General features: G+C 39.0%; 1 protein-coding gene across 5 annotated transcripts in view; it reads right to left on the bottom strand.

Moving 5' to 3' along the window:
- Positions 1-7,330: 7,330 nt before the first annotated feature.
- Positions 7,331-23,365, bottom strand: part of LOC144506408 (transcription regulator protein BACH1-like) — a 62,670-nt gene continuing 46,635 nt past the window's right edge. For all 5 annotated transcript variants that reach the window (XM_078232479.1, XM_078232478.1, XM_078232476.1 and 2 more), the window contains 3 exons: positions 20,812-22,293; positions 12,059-12,265; positions 7,331-11,782 (listed from right to left, as the gene is read on the bottom strand). In XM_078232479.1, coding sequence (XP_078088605.1) covers positions 11,348-11,782; positions 12,059-12,265; positions 20,812-22,293 — 2,124 coding nt within the window. In that variant the 3' untranslated portion in view covers positions 7,331-11,347. The remainder of the gene's footprint in view (positions 11,783-12,058; positions 12,266-20,811; positions 22,294-23,365) is intronic.

The raw sequence follows: 23,365 nt of genomic DNA, 5'->3' as shown, positions 1-23,365 counted from the left end.
AGAAACACTGACTGTTCCCTATATTATTGCTTTTCTGACCTACCTTCCCCCTCCTGCCATATAGCTGAGCCACCCATGTCATGGCCTTGACTTTGGCCACAATCCCCAGAGGAACCATCAATCTCACCAGAATTCAGAACTGATTACTGGTTAGAGAGCAAGATGCATTTGGAAAGGAATGCACTACCTAAATGGTCCTCCTTGTGTCACTGGTGGTAACCCTACACAGGTTCCTTTGTACATCAACATTTCCTAATCTATCACCATTTAAATAATACTCCACCGTTCTATGGATAACTTCACTTATGCATGGTATAATGCATCTGTCATGTATTTGCTCACTCAACTTCTCTAAATCACCTTGAAGCCTCTTTACATCCACCTCACCACTCAATCCCAACTCATTTTGTGTCGGCAGCAAACTTAAAAATATTACATTTGCTTCCCTCATCCAAATCATTGATGTATATTGTGAATAGCTGGGCCCAAGCAATGATCCTTGTGGTACCCCATCTGTCTCTGCTTGCCACTTCGAAAAAGACCCAATTTATTCTTACTCTTTCTTATCTACTAACCAATTCTCAATCTATGCCAATATATTATCCCGAATCCCATGTGCTTTAATTTTTCACATTAACATCTTATGCGGAACTTTATCAAAAACTTTCTGAAATTCCAAATACGCCACATCTACTGGGTCTCCTTTATTTGTTCTCAGGGAAGACACAGGGAAGTATGGGATCACAGCTAATACTGAAACATGGCTTAGAGAGCAACAGGAATGGCAGCTCAACCATGCTAGTTACAGGGTTTTTGGACAATATATGAATTTTTTAAAATTAGGGAAGGTTACCATATTGGTTAATAAAAATGGTATAGCTATGAGGAAGGACAATATGCTAGAAAGATTTAAAATGGTCACATAGGTTTAACAGAACAAAGAAAATCATGTTTTGTAGATTCCCAAAAAGAAATAGAAGGGCAAAAGTGGACAAACTTCTGAAAGAAGTGCAGTAACAGGGATTCAAATTCCATGAACATTAATGGATAAAATCAGTGTGAAAGGGGTGGAGGGCACAAAGCTTTTCAAATGCATTCAGGCTAAACTGTTAACCAAAATAAACAAGTCCAACAAAAAGCTGTTCTGGACTTTGTTTTAGACAGAAGCTGGACAGGTGGAGGTATGAGTGGGAGAGCATTTTGGCAGTAGTGATTACAGTTCAGGTAAATTTTGCATAGTTATAGAAAAGGGCAAAAAGAGAACAACAGTAAAAGTTCTCAACTGGGGAAAGGTTAATTTACCAAGTCCAAGATGTGATCTGGCAAAAGTGGACAGGAAACAGCTATCTGAAGGCAAATCAATGTGAAAGCAGCAGGAGACTAATACTGCAGAAAACCTAAGAGTGTAGGAAGTGCAGGGGTGAAATTAAAACAGTAATTGGGAAAACGGAGGGCATGAAAAATTACTAGCAAGTAAACTCAAGGAAAAATATCAAGTTTTATAAATACAAGAAGAGTAAAGGGATAACTAAAGACAGAGCAGGCAATCTGTGTGGAGGCGGAAGACGTGGGCATTGTTCTTAATGCTTTGCATCTGTCTTCACAAAGAGGGTGACAATGCACACATTGTAGTTGAGGAGGAGTGTGAAATATTGTACGAGATAAACATAGTGAAAGGGGAAATATTAAGGGATTTAGCAACTTTGAAACATAGAAGGTGGAAACAGAAAATTAATGACAGAGGAAGTAATTCAGAAACGTTGTGCCTGCGTTAGCTTTTTTAACATTACACAGCACAACTGGCTTGTACAAAACCAGCCTACCTAATTTGGACCATGGTGGTCTTGGTAACTAATGCTTCCTTTTTGATCTCTTCATACATTTCCGGTATTGAAGGACATCAATAGTCATTGGTGCACCTCCCAGCAGTTCGTAGAATTTTGTATTGTTCATACAAAATTGGCTTGATGACAGAAGACAGAGGGTGGTTGTAGAGGATTGTTTTCGAACTGGAGGACTGCGACCAGCAGAGTGTCTCAGGGACCAGTGCTGGGCCCACTGTTATTTGTCATTTATATTAGTGATTTGGATGAGAATTTAGTAGGCATGGTTAGTAAGTTTGCTGATTACACCAAGATTGGTGGCATAGTGGACAGTGGAGGCTATCTCAAATTGCAACGGGATCTTGATCAATTGGGCCAATGGGCTGACGAATGGCAGATGGAGTTTAATTTAGATAAACGCAAGGTGATGCATTTTGGTAGATCAAACCAGGGTAGGATTTACTCAGTTAATAATCTGGCATTGGGAAGAGTTATAGAACAAAGAGATTTAGGGGTACAGGTTCATAGTTCCTTGAAAGTGGAGTCACAGGTGGACAGAGTGGTGAAGAAGGCATTCGGCATGCTTGGTTTCATTGATCAGAACATTGAATACAGGAGTTGGGATGTCTTGTTGAAGTTGTACAAGACATTGGTAAGGCCACACTTGGAATACTGTGTACAGTTCTGGTCATCCTATTATAGAAATGATATTATTAAACTAGAAAAAGAGTGCGGAAAAGATTTACTAGGAGGCGAGCGGGACTTGATGGTTCAAGTTATAAGGAAAGGCTGGATAGACTGGGACTTATTTCTCTGGAGCGTGATCTTAGAGGTCTATAAAATAATGAGGGGCATAGATCAGCTAGATAGTCAATATCTTTTCCCAAATGGTAGAGGCGTCTAAAAGAGGACATAGGTTTAAGGTGAGAGGGGAGAGATACAAAAGGGTCCAAAGGGGCAATTGTTTCACACAGAGGGTGGTGAGTGTCTGGAACAAGCTGCCAGAGGTAGTAGTAGAGGGGGTACAATTTTGTCTTTTAAAAAGTGTTTAGAAAGTTACATGTGGAGGATGGGTATAGAGGGATATGGGCCAAACGTGGGCAACTGGGACTAGTTTAGGGGTTAATAAAAGGGGGCAACATGGACAAGTTGGGCCAACGGGCCTTTTCCATGCTGTAATCCTCGATGACTATGTACATTTAATACGACTTCAATAACAAACACTATCACAGCAATGTTAGCCTTGAATCAGTCAGCATTTTCCCCTCTTGCTTCTCATATATTGAGTGCAGTATTGTAAATAGTATCTTGGAGCATGTTCCATTTAGTTTCTTGCACTCTGCCTGGGAACACCAACGAGCACCTACTCAATTGAGTCATGAAGCTGTTGGTTCTTATCTGAGTAGGCAAGATGGCTGATATTGATACCAAGAACATTTTTGCTTTGAACGATAAAGCTTCAAGGTTATAGCTTAACCATGATGTGCACCAGTGAGTGATCTATTTTAGTCAGCAGAAGATTTTAAAAGCGCATTGGTAATAATCGGGTCCTGCTGTGTCAATGCCCTAATCTTGATGTCTCGAGGACATCTTGTGGCATGCTTTGGTCTGAAAGAAAGGCCGGAATCTTTCACTCATTGGGAGGGCACACTCAGCAGGCATGAAAGGTGTTCCTGGCTGCGTTCAGTCCCGGAGCACAATTTCTCACTAGCTGGCCGATTAACAACCATCCAGGGTGAAACGTACTCTGTAAAAGGCTGAGTGCCAGCAGGGGTAGTGTGCAAGGGCAAGAAGAGGCTGGGTGCAGAGAAGACAGAGCATGCAGGTTGGCATTTCCAATGTGCTCACTCAGGGGAGCGTCATCGTGGCTCTCTAAGCCACTGACCCGTGAAAAATAAATATCAATGTTAAAACTATGCAACACAATCATACACAAATCTCAGTCCCCAGACATATGTTCATTTTATTTGAGCCCTGACATTTCATCCCACCCTGGATCAATGTTCCAGCTTAAATATAAAGGGTGCCTTGCTAATCAGCCCACCCCCAACTGAAAAGGCAGACTAGCATCTTAAAATCCAGTCAATTTGCTGTTTAATTAATTTAAATTGGCTTTTCGATCTTCAACAGGCATTCTTCTGACTCGTGTACGCACCTACCGACCGAAACATCATGCAAGGGCACAATGATATTGGGGTACGTGCCTGATGTCTTCTTGTGCGATTGTGCACACTTCCGGGTGAGGCATGTCTGAACTTTATGCATAAAATTCTGACCAGCGTTAGTTACACATAGCTCGTCATATCAGCTAACAAACTAGGAACAGGAGAAGGCCACTTGACACTCCAAGCTTGTTCCACCATTCAGTATGATCTGACTGTAACCTCCCGTCTTCCACCGAAATCTTCCGCCCCCCTTGTTTATCAATAATTTATCCAACTCTGCATTGAAACCAAAGACTCTGCTTTCTTCCTTTTGAGGAAGAAAGTTCCAAAGAGACACTACCCTCAGAAAAAATTATTCTCTGCCTTAAATGGGAAACCCTTTACATTTGATGAATAAACTGTATCTGAACAGTTCCTAATGCACTTGCACCCTTCCTTATAGACCAAAATTGTGCACCGTCTTCCAGATATGGTCTCACTAGTTTCCTGTAGAATTGAAGCATAACCTCCCTACTTTTGTGTTCAATTCCCTTGCAATGAATAACATTCTGTAAGTTTCCCTAATTACTTGCTGTGCATGAATACCAGCCTATTGCAATTCATGCACTCGGACATCCTGATCTCTCAGAACCTCGGTTTTGCAATTTCTCACCATTTAGATTTTTTTTATTCTTGCTGCCAAAATGTAACCATATCTTTGATCCCTTCATCCAAGTACTTTACATAAGTTACATAAAGTAGAGGGCCCAGCAGTTTCCTGTTAGCTAGCCAATCTTCTAAGGTCAAGCAGTCTACATTTGTTCACATTCATCTTTCCCAGGCCATGATATCCAAAGTAAAAGAGTTATGCCTCATTGCCTGTGCTCATTCTAGTGTTCAAATCTCCTACTAAATAAAGATGTTCTGACTTGGCGATTCTGCTGATAGCAGTGTCAAGCTCCTGAGAGAACTGGTCTTTCACCTCTGTAGTGGGACACTGCACTGGGTCTTGGATGTGGAGATGCCAGCGTTGGACTGGGGTGAACACAGTAAGAAGTCTCACAACACCAGGTTAAAGTCCAACGGGTTTATTTGGTAGCAAATACCATAAGCTTTCGGAGCGCTGCTCCTTCGTCAGATGGAGTGGGTGCTCCACTCCATCTGACGAAGGAGCAGCGCTCCGAAAGCTTATGGTATTTGCTACCAAATAAACCTGTTGGGACTTTAACCCTGGTGTTGTGAGACTTCTTACGGTCTTGGATACCCAGGAGATTAACTGACCTTGTTTTGAGTTCAGAGGTGGAAAGTCAAAAAACATTCTGGACCAATTGTGTACATGTGGTGGGGGTAGATGGGTTGTGTATGTGCAGCTTTCAATCCCAACCCCCAGATTATATCCCAGTCCATTCTCAGTGCCACTGCCAGCAATAATAGTCAAGACTGCAGTCTTATAGACAACAGGACTTGCCAAAAATCAGGGTTCCCATTTATAATAAATGGCAGTTTTAATCTCCAGCCATTAGAGTTGTTTAGGCTACTCCAAATTCCATGGTAGCAGGTAACTCGAAGTAGGAATGGATCCATGGTCAATCATTTTTGACATTTTTTAGCGTATCTTCACTTTTTCCCTCTGGGAATAACGGGGAGGTGGTTGAACAATTCCTGGGCTGATTATGAGTGTTCTTTCCCCTGCCAACAAGTCTTGGCATGGGTTTTGAATCAAGAACTTCTGGTCCAGCTACCACTGTGCCACAAGACTTCCATCTCTTAACATTGAAATAGTAAACTTTATCACTGTGCACATACTGTTTGTACCGACTATTGTTCATTTGTTTTAACCTTCAATATATAGTCGGAGATGCAGTCTATTGGAATGTATCCACCGAAGATGGGATCATATAATGGTACTCGAGAGCATTCAGTCAGATAATGCAGTGACAAGGGCTTGCTATTCAAACCCTGAAACACTAGGTTTACTAGAAATTGGACAACAAGTATGCTCTAGTTTATGGGCAACAGGTATACAGACAAGTGCAGCAGCCAATTTGCTCAGGGTAATGTCCCACAAATAACAGTGTTCAGATAATTTTTTTTTGGGTAGTGATGGCTGAGGTCAGTATATTGGTTAGAACACCAGGAAAGCAACTTGCTCTCCTTCAAATATAGGAACTTTTGTAACTACCCAAGCAGGCAGATGGTCCTTGGGTGACTATATCACCAACCTATATCCTCAATTCTACTGCCGGGTTTGAGTTCGCAACATTATCAAATGGTAGAGCAGGCTCAAGGAACTGAATGGTCGATGCCAGCTCCTAATTCATTTTTAACCTTGACCTAGGTGAACATATTATCAGTGCAGCCAAGCTGAAAACCTAGAATTGAAAACCTCTGTGTTATGGGAATTCCAAGACTTCAATTCCTGCTAAAATGAAAATGTAGGCAAAACATATCAAATAGATGTACATGTGTACATGAATCAGCAGCCTGGAAGCCAATTCAATAAAACTTGAGCTCAAGTCTCAAAATAGCACCAATATGCATGTAGACAATAGTTCAAAAGTTTCCCACGTCAACAAAAACTGAAATTTGTTGCACAGTTCTGATGAAAGGTCATTGAGCCAAAACGTTAACTTTCTCTCTCAAGAGATGCTTTCTGATCTGATGAGTATTTCCAGCATTTTCATATTTCAGATATTTAGAATCTGCAGTATTTTGCTTTTGCATTAGTCCTTAGAGGGATGATTTCTAAGTGCAACAGCTTAAAAATGATAGTGTCCCACTATCATTTCGTTAGTCCCATCTCCTCTGGGAGATTAAAAGAAGCTCCAGCACTTGAATGCAGAGGTGGAAAGAATGCCATCCACTGTCTCCTAGTTAAACTCTTCTGTAGCTCCTGGTTGAAGCTCACATGCAATTGTTTGCTGCCACAACCTAATAGCGCACTAACAGTTCAGCTGTTCACATATAATAACGGCCTTTGGATGAGATACCAGAACCTGTTACTTGTCCCAGATTTAACCCCATCACTTCTTTTTGGAGGGGGAGAGGATACACCGCCACCCAGTGGTGGAAAATAGGTAATGCAGCAATTTAATGAAACCAGAGCAGAAGAAAATTCTGCCAGCTTAAACATATAACCTGGAATTTGGATCAATGCATTGTATTCTTCCATGTTCCCCACCTCAACTGTAACTATATCTTATTAAAAGGCATTTGTGCTGTGGTTCAGAATTCTAAACACAATGAAACGATACTTGCCCCAAAGTTCATCAATATTCTGTACTTAATCTGTGACAAATTACACAATTAGAAAAGATTCACAATCGAAAAGATTCACAAATATTGGAAACTTCTGAGATGAGCAACTGTCCCACACATTTTAATATTTACATTTTATGCAAAATGTGTAAAGATTTCAAACTAGTATCTCCAGTGAAGCTAGAACATGCCAAATAATTACTGTTTGCTACCTTGAAGATTGTACAATATATAAAAAACAGAAAATGGCAGTGAATACATAGTTACTCAACAATACAACTGTACAATGCTGGAAACACATGAAAACAGGTCGTAAAATATCAGCTATTTGAGCTTAATGCAAACTTAATCTTTAATAGATAATAGGTAGGTTGAACATGAAGTGTGGTAAAGAACAATGCAGACCATACAGCCATTAGTTATTAAACAAATCACTGTGCTAACTCTACTGCTGCTTTAGAAAGGAGCACAGTAGCATGTTGATACCAAATGTTTTTTCTAAAATAACATTGCGTCTGTAGTCTGTTAGCATTCCACATCTGTTCACAGCAACTGTCCATTATAAAACTGAACATTAGAAATGTATAAAATGTATATCTTTATATAATAGAAAAGGCCAATTTTGAGAGCTGCAGAGAAATTTAGCACTCAGACAAGGTCAGTACAACATGCAAAAATCAAATGAAGGTGAAGCAAAGCTTAGAAAGCATTTTACATATCTTAAAAACGATTGGATTCTGCAGAAACCATACGCCAATGAAACCCTCAGGGCAGTAAATTTGACTCTTCTGCACATTTAACGAGGTTAAAAGTTGAACACTCTTGATTTCAATCATGCAGCCCATATCCCTGCAGTGAATTCCCAGGTTATTTCAATGTGCTTCTTCATTAAGTGTATATAAATTGAGATATTGCATTTGAAGGCTCAGCCTACCTAAGTATGCCTATTGCTGGTTTTAGTTTTCTGAGGCAGCTTTTGCGGTAACCAATTGAATAAGCAGATGTGAACTAGTATAAATTTACAACACTGCAGTGAACAAACACTGAAGTGTGCATGAGATGTCGCTGGTATCAGAAAGTCCTGCTAATGTCTATTGTTCAGATAGTAACCATCAGTTGGAGATTATTTATAAACCTTCAGAATTTATAGCAGAACAGCTCCCTATTTTGGGCAACAGGTAACAGAAAGATTTTGCAAAAGACTAAAAAGCAATTAAAAGTTTCACAAAAGGGAAATAAAATGGTTCCACCTGAGGCAATACAAAGATCAGTATTGAGTTAATTAGAACACGATTAGAATTAGCAATAATGTACTTGTTTGTGAAACAAGGGGAGGTTCAAGATAAAGGAATTACAAACATGGCAGGAAGCTAGACTCTTTTGGCCATGCTTTACTATTTACTTATTTATTTTTCCATTAATTTCCACAGTTTTAAAGGGAACAGTATGAACTTCTCTTCATAATCGATCTCAGATGCCCTCTCCTGGAGAAACAAAGAAATAGCTTAAAACATAATTTCTTTTCCAAATTCAATTTTGATTATCTATTTTTAGCAAGTGAAACCCTTCACCTTTGCAAAAGAAATTAAAATTTGATGCAATCTCCTGTTTTTTGAACCTGTCCAAATCCCTCTTTTAATCTTTTAGCTTTAAATGAAACTCGAGAAGAACCTCAAATTGTACGAGTTGAGTGTATCTGAAAGAAATTGAATCTCAAAAAAAAATTAGATATTTAACTTTGTAACCAATTACTTTGTTATAGGACAGTAACCTGGCTCTATGGTACCCTAAAGTGATAAAAGACAAGAACACTGATTACATGGAGGGCAGTCCAATATCCCTGACAACAGCAATGCGTTGGGTGGTCCACTGAAAGCAACTTTAACAAGCTATACCACTGTCCCACTAAGCAGTCCTCTCATTTCCTCCCTCATGCTCCCCACCCCACCACTACATAGAGCGGTGATTTCTGGTCAAATTAAATATGTATCATAAGCAGATAGGCAAGTTTAATCTTTGTCTCCAGAAGAAGTTGCAGCAGATTGTGGAGCAAATTAAACATACCACTGCCTCTCCTGACGTATTCATTTTGTATTGAGGTAGTCAAGTTTGTTGGTTGGAATAAGTGGCTTCTACTTCCTTCTATTGCGATCAATGTATAGGGAATACTTCCCAAGTGCTTGCTTTCCACAGAAGACCAATTTTAATGAAATGCTCTACAAGTTATCGTACAGTAAGACATGGATATGAAGAGTCAATTATCTTCATACAAGATTTTAGAGCAGCAATATTAAACCCAGGTTTTACATTTAATCATTCATTTTCAAGTAATGTTTAGTAAAGCTGTACTACTTCAATTAAAAACTTTTGTTTAGTAACTTATGTACTGTACTACTACTGTGAATCATATTATAGCAGTTAAACATCTCTTATGAACTATGTTAATAGGGCTCTTACTGGGGGAACATTGTTGCTATATTTACAATACCCATACTCTCCCCAAATGAAATGTCTTGTCGAAATATTGTGAAATCGTTCAACTTTAAAACAATCAAATTAATGCACACAAAAGGAAATGCAAGTATACTAACGATTCCTTATAAACAAATGGAAAAAACAAATGCTCATGTGAAAAGGAAGACTATTTATACTAAGTATTCATTGGTACAAATCAAGTTCAAACTGAGGGAAGAAAAAGGACATTTAGACTGACAAAGCCTCAATGAACTCTTTTCAACTCAAGACAGCAACAGCTCAGTGAGGCGTCACAACTCAACTACAAACCTCTCGTGTCCACTGGGGTTGATGGGGAATGGGGCAAAGACAGGGGAATGGGTGAGGTGAAGCTCAGGAAGAAAGAGGCTCACACCTCAGCCATACCCTTGACCCTTCTAGGGTGCTTTGTTTCAGGAATTCATATGCAAACACATTTAGAGTTGTCAGGTACTTCTCTTTTTCTCTCCTCTGCACCAAAACTTGAAACTCTGCAGGCTCAGAGCATCTCAAAGACAGGAAGAAAAAGAACAAAAAACAAACTCAGGTGTCTGACTATCACAATTAAACAGGAAGGAGGGTCAAATACAACATTATATTTAGGTATTAAGTTAAGTAGTCATGCACACAAGGTTCCCACCTTGCTTATGTTTGAAACAAATCCAGTGTTTGAGAATAGGAGTTACATATCAATTACAGAAGGAAGTGTTGATCAGCCATCATTGACAGGCTGACAAGAGATGGCACAGTCCGTACCTTCATACTCTGATTAATTAAGTGAATTTAGTGGATTACAAGTCCACTAAAATGCATGTTTATTTTAAAAGGATCAAAACACAGAATGAGGCAATTTGGCCTATTGTGTCTGTGCTGTTTCTTTGAAAGAGCTACTTATTTACTGTAAAGGCACAATTACCAGTCTAATAAGGCTATTATCAAATTAAATAAATGGTCTGGTAACAGTGTCCTTTATACTGCTTGATCAAACCCTGATTAAAAATGCTCTCATGCTTGAGATAAATTAGTGTTTAATTACAAGACTTCAGCGAAGTACAATTCTAAAGAAAGTGTTTTTTAATTGAAAACCCAAAATAGATTTAAAAATTTAAAGTGGCATTACCTCACTTAAGTAGAAGATGTAGGCTAGCCAGTGTCTGATGAAAAATGAATGCTTAAAATTTACTGAAATGTTTAACAAGTTAGAGGTAAACTGCAGTTTATGGATTGCTTGAATGCAGATGTTACCTCCTTCCCTTTTTCATATCGTCGCATTGTTGCAATCAAGCAAAGGATTAAAAAATACATCATGCCATACCCCAGCACCTCTTACGTTACACTGAATTATAGTATTATTGAACCTTGCATAAATTTCACATATAGTAGAATCCATAAATTCAAAAGGAACGTTTTTGATTACAAAACACACCTTAGTTTCAAGACAATATAAATTGCATGCATAAAAAGATTGCAGATGACCTTCATTGCTCATCCAGATCCTCTGTGCTTAGTTAATTCCTGTAACTGAACTCCAAGCTCCAAGTCTAGTTGGTGGACACAAATATGATTGCAGCACAGCAAAGGGGCAAAAAGGAGAGTATTGGCTCTGATTGAAACTGAAGTAGAGCATGATTACTCATCTGTGGTACACTTCTCTATCATTTCTTGGCAGAAATCAGTCATTACAGCCTGGCAGCATTGTTCCATCCCAGACTGGTCAGCTGTAATACTTTCCTGTGGACTATTTGATACATCCATTGTTTTCTCTTGGAGCTGTACAGTGAAGCTTTGCTCATTATTGAACTTCGTACTGTGTGCATCAGCTGTGTATCCTGGGTATGAAGAAACCAGATTTGTGCAAGTGATGGAGCTCATGCTTCTTTGGGTGTTCAGTATTGAAAGAGGGCACTCTGGGGAGGAATACTTTGCTAGTGTCTGAATTTGTTCGGCAGTCAGAGCTGCTTCTTTACACACCTGCTTGCAGAGGACAGATAAATTATCCCAGGTTTGACCCATACACACTTTTAACTGGCCCTTCTCTTGCAGTAACTTTTCCTTTTCACACAACTAGATGGTTGGGATGTGGGGGGGAAAAAAGAGAGAAAAATAAACACATTAAAACCTTTTTTAAAGCGACGTAATGCAAACAGGCACAGACTTAACTGTTTTGGTGTTGGCGCAGGATTTAGAGCACAAATCTGACAGGTTACGGATGCAGTAAGATCACCATTTCCAGGTAATGGCAGAATGTCACACGCAAAAACAAAACGTTACCAAAAACAGGCAAAATGGTTATTTTTCATTTATTAAAAAAAGACGGATCAATCTTTTTATTCAACCTACCAACTTGTGTATTTCACATTCCAGGTTTTGAATGCAGTCAAGTTTTCGCTTTCGACAGCGCTGAGCTGCAATTCTGTTTTTGCTGCGACGTCGTACATCATGGATATAATCCAATTGTTCTGGATTCAGCTTATGCAGTTTCAGCATCGTCTGAAAGTCATTTCTAGATAACAGCGTAATTCTCTCAACAGGAAATGGTAGTTTTACCTAGAAGGGGCACAAGTGCACAAATTAGATTCACAAAAGTCAGAAAAATTACACGACAAATTTTAGGTGCATCGAGAAAAAAACTGATTCTTCTACCCATTTATCAGCTGCAGGCATTTTCCATTATTTTTGTTCAGTTGAACCAACTTGCTGAAATCAGACTTTCAGAGTTTTCATGGGCAGTTAAAGATTTATTGGGAACTAAATTTGTGCAAACCAGTCAACAATTTCTCCTGTTATGTCGGCAACATTTGAAATTAATGAGAGACAGATGTTTTTCAAGTTATACAGCAATAATGAATTGAGAAACAACAACAAGCTTCAAGCCTTCTTGTAGAATTTGGGATATTTGGTATGGCTCCTGCTCTGCCCAAGACCACAAGAAGCTACAAAATGTAGCACAATCCTTCACGCAAACCAGCCTCCCATCCATTGACTCTGTCTAAACTTCCTGCTGCCTCGCAAGAGCAGCCGACATAATTAAGGACCCCACGCACCCCGGACATACTCTCTTCCACCTTCTTCCATCGGGAAAAAGATTCAAAAGTCTGAGGTCACATACCAATCGACTCAAGAACAGCTTTTTCTCTACTGCCATCAGACTTTTGAATGGACTGACCTCGCACTAAGATGATCTTTCTCTACACCCTGACTGTAACACTACATTCTGCACCCTCTCCTTTCCTGTGATTTGTATGCTTTGTCTGTCGCACAAGAAATAATACTTTCACTGTATATGAATACATGGGACAATAATAAATCAAATCAGATATTTCGGCTGGCAAACATTGGAAATATAACAGGTTGTAACCAAGAAGATAGGCAGGAAAAAACAGGGGGAGGGGAGAGGAAAAATGATCATGGAGATGTTACTGGGACCTATGAAACAAAGCATTCTGGTTTTGCAAAGGTGAAGTTAAGCTGAAGTTTCTGCACAAACTTATTGCAAAATCTTCCATTTATCAACTCAGGTGTATGTATGTATGCATCAGGGCATTCTCCAGCACCACAAAGAGGAATTGGATTGCCAGCAAATGAGCCATTTTTCAACTGACTATTTTTTATTATATAATGTTCTTGGTCTTACTCTTTAATTGGCTTCAGTTGATCACTGCTCTTGTCAGTTAACTGATTACCGCAGCAGAGCAGTACATACTAGTGTAGTTTCAACTGATTGCTAGTCATATATCTTGCGTATCAAAAGGTAGAACAACTGACTAAATTTAAACAAATTTAAACTGAATATCAAGTAATTTGAGGCAATTTCAGCAAGAGAAATCACATTTAACTGGCTTCAATTGTGCGTGCAATGCAAGAACCAATCCTAAACAGATGTGATGGAAACTCGCCACTCTAACTTGCAGACATGGCCAACTGAGTGGAGGAGATATCTTTGGGTTCATGGACTTCTGAAGCAGCGTAATGATAGTCCGGCATGAGCTGGTTAGGAACATAACTTACTTGCCCTTAAAACTGTGCGACTTTTAGCAATAATTCCTTGCTACCCAGGCTCTATTATCTGGCCTGAAATAATGCAGAAACTCCAGGCTCTAGAACTTTTCACTTCCATTTTTTCAACTGATTATAATCTTCTATGTCTAACCACAGGCCTTTTTAAAAAAATATACATTCATGGCAAACATTGGCAAAGCCAGCATTTATTACCCATTCCTAACTGCCCTTGTGAAAATGGTGGTGAGCCATCTCCTTGAACCGGTTAAGTCCCAGGATTTTGACCCAGCAACAGTGAAAGAACAGCGATATGGTTCCTTAAGTCAGGATGGTGTGTGGTTTTGGCAGGAATTTGCAAGTGGCAGTGTTCCCATGCCTCTACTGCCCCTGTTCTTTTGGGTGGTAGGGGTTACAGGTTTGGAAGGTACAGCCAAAGGAGCCTTTGGCAATTTGCTGCAATGCATCTTGTAAATGGTACAGACTGCAGACAGTGTGCCAGTCATGGAGGGAGTGAATGGGTTGCAATCAAACTGCACCTTCAATACATGGCTTCTGTGACTTCTTTCATCTTAAAACAGTTAATTTTTAAAATATAATTTTTAAAATTGCAATCGATGTGTTATATGCAAACCATTTAGTGGGTGTACATCCTTGGTTTAGATCAGAGTACATAACCCTCAGGGTTACAGAAAGCTATTCTCCTTGCATTGCTTCCTGACAAAATTAATTCATTTTGGAGTAAATGAACTTTCCCGAGAAAAAACACTAGCTAAAATGATTTTATTGTACAAATCTTTATTTACATAAAACTATTCACCCCTTCGCCACACTTCAGATTTCATCCATGTCCCTTTTTTCCAAAAAATAGTCCCAAAGTCTCACCAATCTTAAGTCTATTTATCATTTTCTGTAAAATATGGAAGGAATTAACAGGGGAAGTACTCAAATACATTTTTTTTTCAATTTTCCTGAATTGCTTTTAATGGCATAATACAAGTTAATGCTTAACTGGTATTAGCAGGATTTATTTACCAATGATGCAGTGTTAAGAACAACCTTTCTAAACTTTCAGATCCACAAAATTCAAACAGGACATCCCAGTAGATGCAAACAAAAGCTACATAAAGAACAGAGTTGCCTGGGTTGAAGGGCTGCATTACCAGAGTTCAGGGCCATTTGAACTTCATGGGTTGATACCAAAGGCTTAAAGTAGTTCAAACTTTGTTCAAAATGCAGGTGATCATATGACAGGCTGTAAAGGTGTTTTAAAGAGTGAAGCAAGAAATATGTACTAGTGGATTTGCCATGGAACTGCTGATGATTGACCAGGGGATACAATGTCTATGCAACACACATCAAGGCCAATGGTTCATGGTGACAGTGTGCACTTCCGATTATTAAGGGCTTGTTAAGTGTTATTTTCATGTTTAGGCTATGTAGTTGCATCTGTATTTTTTCAGGTATTGTACATCTGATTAAATTTGTTGAGCCAGTCAATTTTATGTTTGCCACATTTTTCTTCAGCAACTCCCAAGAAACACAGGAGGATGGTAGGAAAGATGTTGCAGGGAGGTGGGAATGTGCAGTCGCCATGAGTTTGTGGGAAAAGCAAGTGCTGAGGTGGGAATTTGGCAATAGATGACTGTGGTGTTGGAAGAAATGGAAGTGTGGAAATGTTACACAGCATAATAATGCAGCATTGATTGGTCAGCAACCCTTGGCTCTGGAGCCACATGTAGCTTTTTAACATCTCATTTGAAGCCCATAATTGGATCACCCAACTATGAAAAAAATGTAAAAAGAAAATAACAAATCAAAGTAACAATTTTCCTTATTGAGTTACTCATTCAATCCAAAATTTAATTTCTACATTGCTGGGATCCAGAATAGCATTTTTTTAAGATTTTATAGAAAATGTGGTAATTGAGGCCTTAAGATAAATTAAAAGTTTAAATCACCCTTAATAGTATGGTTTCCTGGTTGTTAATAGATTTATTTATTAATTCACAGACGTTAAAGAATTTAGCATTGACAATTTAATACTGGAATTTACTACATTATATGAATGATAATGGCAGAAATATTTCACACAGGAGATTTGTCTCACCTACTGAAGAGAGCTGTGTTTCTATTGTGAGGATAAACGGCTAACCATTACCTTGTACTTAATGGTTTGAAATTATTATTTATAAGGAAAAAGATCACGGTGCTTGAAAATAAACCTGCTAGAGGGGGTGCAGCTATACCATGATTGCAGCGAAGGTCTTATGGCTGTGACCACGATTGTTTCGAATATAGCTGAGGAAATCAATTATAGCTGAAAAGACGTATAGAATTAAGACAACTTTAGTTTGCTTCAAAGAAAGATGTCTTTACTGACAATTTTAATTTTAAAAATCCATTTATTACCAGAAATCATAAAAACAGACAAAAAGCATTCAGTTTTGCCTGTAAATGTCTTATTACTTTTTATTCAAAAAGTGAAAGTGTGCTGTTTTCCATTAAATTAATATGGGCCGTTTTTGAACATGCTAATACACAATTCATGCAAATTGACACATAAAACTTGAACATGGAGATATAAAGATTCCTGGGATGTGGAAACTGGATTTTTGTTTGGCTCAGACATTTTTGAAATTCAGTAGTACCTGCAGGCATTCTTGTAAGTATTAGAGAGAACTTAAAGTAATTACTTTTTACAGCACCAAATAAGCGCATAGTGTTCCTTAGATTCTCAATAACCATATTTTTTCTCAAATTATGTTTATATCTCTACTACATTTTTTTTCACCTTGTGGTTTCTAGTTGAAAAATGTTCTTCCAGGTAAAAAAGATTGCTGATCCCAGCACTAGCAGGCATCTCTTGCCTCACACTTTTACATTCCTTCATAGGTTATCTTCCATCACACCTGAATTTTGAGAAACAAATAAACTTGATGCCTGAAGCACTGAAATGGCAATGTCAATGTTTCAGGATATTGGGCATAGGTGCACTTGGAGGGACATCCAGAGGCAGGCAATAAAGTGAGGGAGATCTCAGTGCAATGGGTGGCATAGAATGGGGTTGGAAACAATTAATTAAGTACTAGGATCCAGTAGCATTGAAAGTGCCCAAGTGTGGGACTGCTGGAGTGGAGGCAGGGAAGGATTCTGTGGAAATGTAACAAGAATATTGGTGTGAAAAGTTTGAATGGATTGGAGAGAATTATTTTGAGTCTGGGAGCATTGGAGGTGATACACTTAGTGGAGAAGCCAGGCAATATTTGGGGGCCGAATAATACAAGTTAAGCACTTTAATGAACTGCCACCTGTAGCATTATCAGGAACATAGGAGCAGACCATTAGGCCCTCGAGATGCTGCAGCATTCAATCAAAAGCCTCGATGCTATTTTCCCCACACTATCCCCAAATCTCTTGATGTCTTAGTTACCTGGAAATCGAACGATCTCTGTCTTGAATATATTCAATGACTGAGTTTTCATAGCCCTCAGATGGAGAATCCCAAAGATTCACCAGTGAGAGTGAAGAAATCCCTCCCTATTTCAGTCCTAAATGGCCCGACATTATAAACGAGAAACACAGGTGTTTGGATGGTTTGTCAGATAAATAATTCTGTGGGCAGAATGATGAAAAGCATAGTCAGTGGGACTATTTTGCCAAACTGAACATCCAATCCTACTGAGTGAAAGTATAGAGTAAGCTTATACCGTACTTGCTAACAAAACATATTGCCAACATTATGAACTTTAAATAATAAAAAATGAATTCAGGTTCTAATATCCAGGTTCCAATTAACCCCATTGTCTTTACAGATCCTATTTCTGTGTCTATTGCCATGACCTGAGAACCAACCAGATTCTTCAAAACACTTACTGCATTTAAACTTCTTGTTGAGCAAACTAACAAACATTAAAGCTTCACAAATTTCAGTCGCCTTTAAGACATTTGAACCAAGGACTGTTAATACTCTAATCGAAAAGCAGAACATTGCAGATGCTGGAAATCTGAAATACAAACAGAAAATACTGGAAATACTCAGGACAGACAGCATCTGTGGAGAGAGAAACAATGTTAACATTTCAGGTCAATGATCTTTCATTAGAACTGAGAAAAAGTCACAGATCTAACTGACTTTGAGTATCAGGTGAGTGGGACAATACATGCGGAAGGTCTGAGAGAGGGTGGAAGACATGACAGGGTCAAAGAAAATGGTACTGGGACAGGATAGGAATTCTATTCAATAATTCTATTCTAAGAAAAGAAACCAAGCTGTGCCGAGTGCAGGTATGCTACTGTAAGTGAAACTAAAAAAAAACCCCAAAGCATGCAAAGAAAAGGAAACACAGGTAGTGGTGATGGTGGGGGGAGGGGATATACAGAGCTTACATTGTTGAACTCAACAGCAAGTCTGGAAGGCTATAAAATGCCCAACCAAATGATGAAGTGCTATTCAAGTTTCTGCTGAGCTCCACTGGGACAATGCAGGCCAAGGATTGAGATATCAGTGAGAGAGCAAGGTGGAAAGTTAAAATGACAAGTCACCGGAGTGCAGGGTCATGCTTACATACTGAACAGAGATGTTCTGCAAAGTGGCAAAATAATCTGCTTTTGGTCTCCTCCTTGTAGATGAGACCACTTTGGAGCAGTGATTATAATACAGTAAAATGAAGTACAAATAAGTAATAGTCTCACCTGGAAGGAATGTTTGGGGCTTTGGACAGGGAGGTAAAACAGCTGTTGTTGCATCTCTTGCACTTTGGTGAAAAATTCTCAATTGGAAGAGTACACAGTGTTGAGGGTGATCGAGGGGTGGATCAGCGTACCATGAAATGCTGAAAGGGTAGGAGAGAAGATATTTTTGATGGTCGCATCATGCTGGGGACAGCACAATGGCAGAAATGATTCCAGGGCGGTTGTTTGGAGGGGAGCGGGGTTGAGAGAGGGGACAGGGGAACTCTATCATGGTTCTGGGAAGGAAGGGCAGACAATAAAAGCATGGGAAATGTAGCAGATGATTGAGGGCCCTGTCACCCACAGTGGGTGTTGGGGGGCTGGGTGGAGATGCGAATCTTTGTTGTGATGAAATAAGACATCTTAGATGCAATGGAGACAGAAAAACTGGGAAAATGGGAGAGAGTCCTTACATGATGTAGGGTATGTGGAAGGGTAGTCAAGATAGCAATGGGAGTCAGTGGGCTTATGACGAATATTGGTTGTTAGCCTATTTCCAGAAGTAGGAACAGAGAAGTCAAGGAAAGGGAGAGTCAAGGATGGGCAATGTGACAATTGAGAGGAGAGTGGAAATTGGAAGCAAAGTTGATAAAGCTGCCCAATTCAGGGCAAGAGCAGGACATGGTACTGATACAGTCATCAATGCGCTATTGTTTTACTGAGACGCAGCCTGTGGCTCCTGCAGCATGCTTCTTTGCTCCAAAAATATTCTCTATCATATAAAACCTTCCAAATTTGTATTACATACCAGCCATTTTCCTCAAATTCAACGAAGGAAATTATTGCTTTCATCATAGATCAGCAATACAATTCAAGAAAAAATTGTCATTCTACCTTTAGTTTGAACAAAAGTGCTGAGATTCCAGTTTAAGCACTTGACTCTCTCTCGCAACATTAGCTTCTATATATACAACCAAAAGTTTATATCCTGCACCTTGCAGTAATTTATCCACACTGATAATCTTTACCCTGACAGATAATCACCATTAACCTTCCCTAAAAAACTGATTACTACATCGCTAAATCTGCTACCTCTTATTTATTTTCTTATATCATAGCTTTCTTCCTCATTCCTTTTAAACACAATGAGCTTTTACTAATTTTGTCCATATCCTCCTTGGTTACACCTCCTTGTTATCCAGTACTGGTCAAATATTAGCCATGTATCATCAATAAGCTGCTCACACTGATCTTCCTGGGCACACCCATCTACTCTCTAATATTGTTGTCTCCTCCATCGCAATCTTAAAATAGGAGATGATGCTTGAAACAAAAGATCTGTTCCACAGAGTATAAAACACAACACCAGGCAAGCAAGAGAGTCATATTCCACATCACAAGGTCACTATGCCATTAACAATCCAACGGTACCTCAGCTTTACTAGCTCTTCTAGAATCATTGAATAATACAGCACAAAGAAGCCATTATACCTGTGGCAACTCTTTAAAAGAACTATCCCAATTAGTTCCTCCTTCGTGGCCTTTCCACATTAGCCCCCTCCCAAGTATTTATCCCATCCCTCTTGGAAAATCGCTACTGAATTTGCTAACATCACCCCCTTAGACTTAATATTCAGACACAACAACTTATGAATTTTTCTTCATTTTATAGTTTAAATAGTTTATTTCTAATTTGATGACTATCAGTTTATTTAAATCATTTATTTACTCTAACAAGATCCTTCATGACTTTGAGCAGCTCTCACCAAGTCTCCTTTTATCTTCTGTTTCAAGGAGGACAACCCCAACTTCTCCAAACAACTAAAGGCGTGCATCACCCCATTCCAATAATTTTCTCACACTCTCGAGGCCTCAATGTCCTTCCTAAAGTGTGATGTGAGTAGTGTGTACTGTACTGCCATTGTAAAAAGCAGAGAGGGTGAAGAGCAAGACAGAGCGAGAGAGTGGCGCAGCAAAAGAGAGACAGAACAAAGATGGATAGTAAAGGGAAAATGGATTGCTGGCATTTAACAAAGAAACAAATCACTCAACCAGAGTGATTGCTACAAAGCTAAAAAAACATTATACTGACAGATCATAAAGGTAGAAAATGAAACAGTAACTATCAACTCCTTTGAAGTTCCTAATCCAAATCAATTTGCTGTACTTTGAACTAACAACCTTTAATATACACCCTTACAATGCAGGGAGAAGACATCTATCCCATCATTTTATGTTGAACTTGAGCAAAGATTCAGAAAGGCCAGTTCACTTATCTAGTAAGATGTATTTTAGAAGCATCTTACATTCCAGTAAGGTTTGCATGCTCTCTTGTTATTTCACCATGACATCCTAACTTTAATTATCTTTTCCAGTGATAACACTGAGGTAACTGTATGATAACGGTTGCCAAATTTTCTTACCTCACATTCTTGTTCTCTGGCAGAACATGATTCACTGTCGTCCTCTGATTCTGACCCAAATTCATCTCCTGAGTTTGTAGTACATGTGTCATATTTGTCTTGTTGTTGTCCCTGGTCGCTTTCAAGCTCCTCAATACCTGAACTGCTGGAACACACCGAATTTCCAGTATCATATGCAAATGGGCACTTCAAAGAGCTATAAGTTGACTCAGGTAAGTGCGATGATGAAGAGGTATAGTGCAGTAGGAAAGAACTTTGTGAACTTCCTTCAAGAGTTTGGCAAGGCTCGGTAGAAAACTGTGGGCATTGAGAAATTTTGTCCAAATTGAACTGACCTGCACAACCTTTTGCTTTAACGAAAGATTCAGCCTCACAGTTAGACTGTGCACCACAAAGTTCACTCCAGAATCCTTTAGCTAAGTGTTCTGCCACCTCCCTTTCCACGATGCTTCGTCCACTGGAGACTGCAATGGGATTCTCTTGTCTCTTAGAGTAACCTGAGCTAAAAATAACTGATTTCCTCTCCGAATCTCCACCTGCTCTTTCTGAAGCGTTTGGCCGATCACATCCCCGACTAATTTCAATTTTTGATTCTTCAATATTTGCAGGAGGAGCACTGTTCTTTTGGAGATTTTCATACTGCAACATTAAAGGGACACATGGTTCTGCCTGAGAACAAGACAAGTCATAATGCTCTCCAGTGCAGTTTAGTTGAATACCTGAGATATTTTCTGATGATGGTCCTTGCGTTTCTTCAGCTGTAGAATCTTGTGACAATGGACAGCTTGTATTAATTTGCTTCTTCACTTCAATGTTCTCTTCATCACAGACTCCACTCTCCCCCTCCATATATGTGCTATCACTATCTTTTTCACTGAGATTTGCATGTTCATCCTCTGACTCGAGGGGGAATGTCAGGCTTTGACAAGATTCAATTTGCTGTTTTGAAAGTATTTGCTCTAATGAAGAACTTGGCAATGACAAATTATTACCCCATGACGTCAGTCGTTCCTTCCCACAGGCTAACTGAAATTTTCGGTACTTAGGGCAAAGAGATGAACTAGCCCATTCGCTCGGTTTCAAACAGGAATACTTAGCTTCAGTGGCTTCATTTTGAACCTTTGGACAAATTTTCCCAACCTCAATGCATTTACGTAGTTTGGGACAAGGACTTTTGGGATTTTCAGATTCAAGAAATTCTTCAACATCATCGTCAGCTTCTGAATTTTCATTGTCACCAACAGGAATTTTTAGATTTGTTTTCTGACAACTAGATGTACAACATGCCTTTCTTGGAAATCCTGGGTGATCTCTCCCCTTTCCAAAGAGTCTGGCTTGAAGAAAGCTGAAACAGTTTTTTTCGATATTATGGATTCCAAGAAATTCCACACTTCTACAGACATCCAACACATTTTCTTTGTTCAGAAGAAGTTTGGCAGTGTATGCAAACTGAAGAAGTGGCGCAAAACCTTTAATTGTGACCTGATAAAACAAAAGATAACCATTTAAGAAATCTAGACTGTAGCACAGAAAATCCAGTTTAAAATAAAGCAAAAACAGGGCTACATCAATTTTTATGTCTAATGACCAAGTGCATTATCCATACTGTACTATACCTATGACAGCTCTTTATCACAAATGGATCTTGCATCAAGTCAATTGCACTTACGAAGCTAGTTTTAATTACATGGAACAAAAGTTTGGCTGTGACCAATTACACAATTGATCAAAGATTTATGGGGACAAAACTGGAATGGGGCACAAGATAAAAAGCAAATCAATCACTCACTTCACAACAAGAGGTGCTTTAGAAAATGTTTCAAAAAGGAGACAATGTTATGAGAAGAATTCACAGATCTCCAATGATCATAAATCAAAATGGCACTCTCTCTTCCCCTTTTGGTTTCAAACACAAAAAAAGGTCTGAATAGCATTTACCATAAACAAAGCAAGGAGTTTCAAATAGGGTTCTGCCCAGATATTTTTCCCCTCATGCTCAAAATAACAAGTCTGCTCTATTGATAAGCCCTCAGTCCCTACAAGCTGAAAGAAGTCTTAATGCACAAAAGATGGGAAAGTCCACCTAAGTAAACAATGAACCTTTTTATTACCACCAAACAGGCAATAGGAACTGCAGTACATTTCATGTCAATTTAGAAGGTGGATCACCCGATAGAACAAGCTGAACTATAGTAGAGGTTCCTTCACAAATAGAGTTGTTCGAAGGCAAAAACAGTAAAAGTATATTGACATCAGTCGTAATTTGGAACCCATTCCTGAAACTCACTTCACTGGTTTGTTCTTGAAAAAAACCGATAGCTATAAACCACTTCTCCGAAGGAAACTGCAGTCTTATTCCACACCATATAGCCTATTAAGTGCATGGCCATATTTACTTTCTATCCCATGCCTCAGAAAACAAACACCGTAACAGTAAGCAATCCCAATCTTGTAACTTTCTTCACAAAAATTTATTTTATTCATAAAAATAGTAAAATTACATTCCATAACAGTTCAAATTGCACATTATCACAAGTGCATTACAGTTCAAGTT

This window comes from Mustelus asterias, chromosome 17, assembly GCF_964213995.1.
Source record: "Mustelus asterias chromosome 17, sMusAst1.hap1.1, whole genome shotgun sequence".
Taxonomy (NCBI): domain Eukaryota; kingdom Metazoa; phylum Chordata; class Chondrichthyes; order Carcharhiniformes; family Triakidae; genus Mustelus; species Mustelus asterias.
The sequence above is the reverse complement of the archived record's forward strand: the minus strand, read 5'-3'. Positions and strand labels throughout refer to the sequence as shown.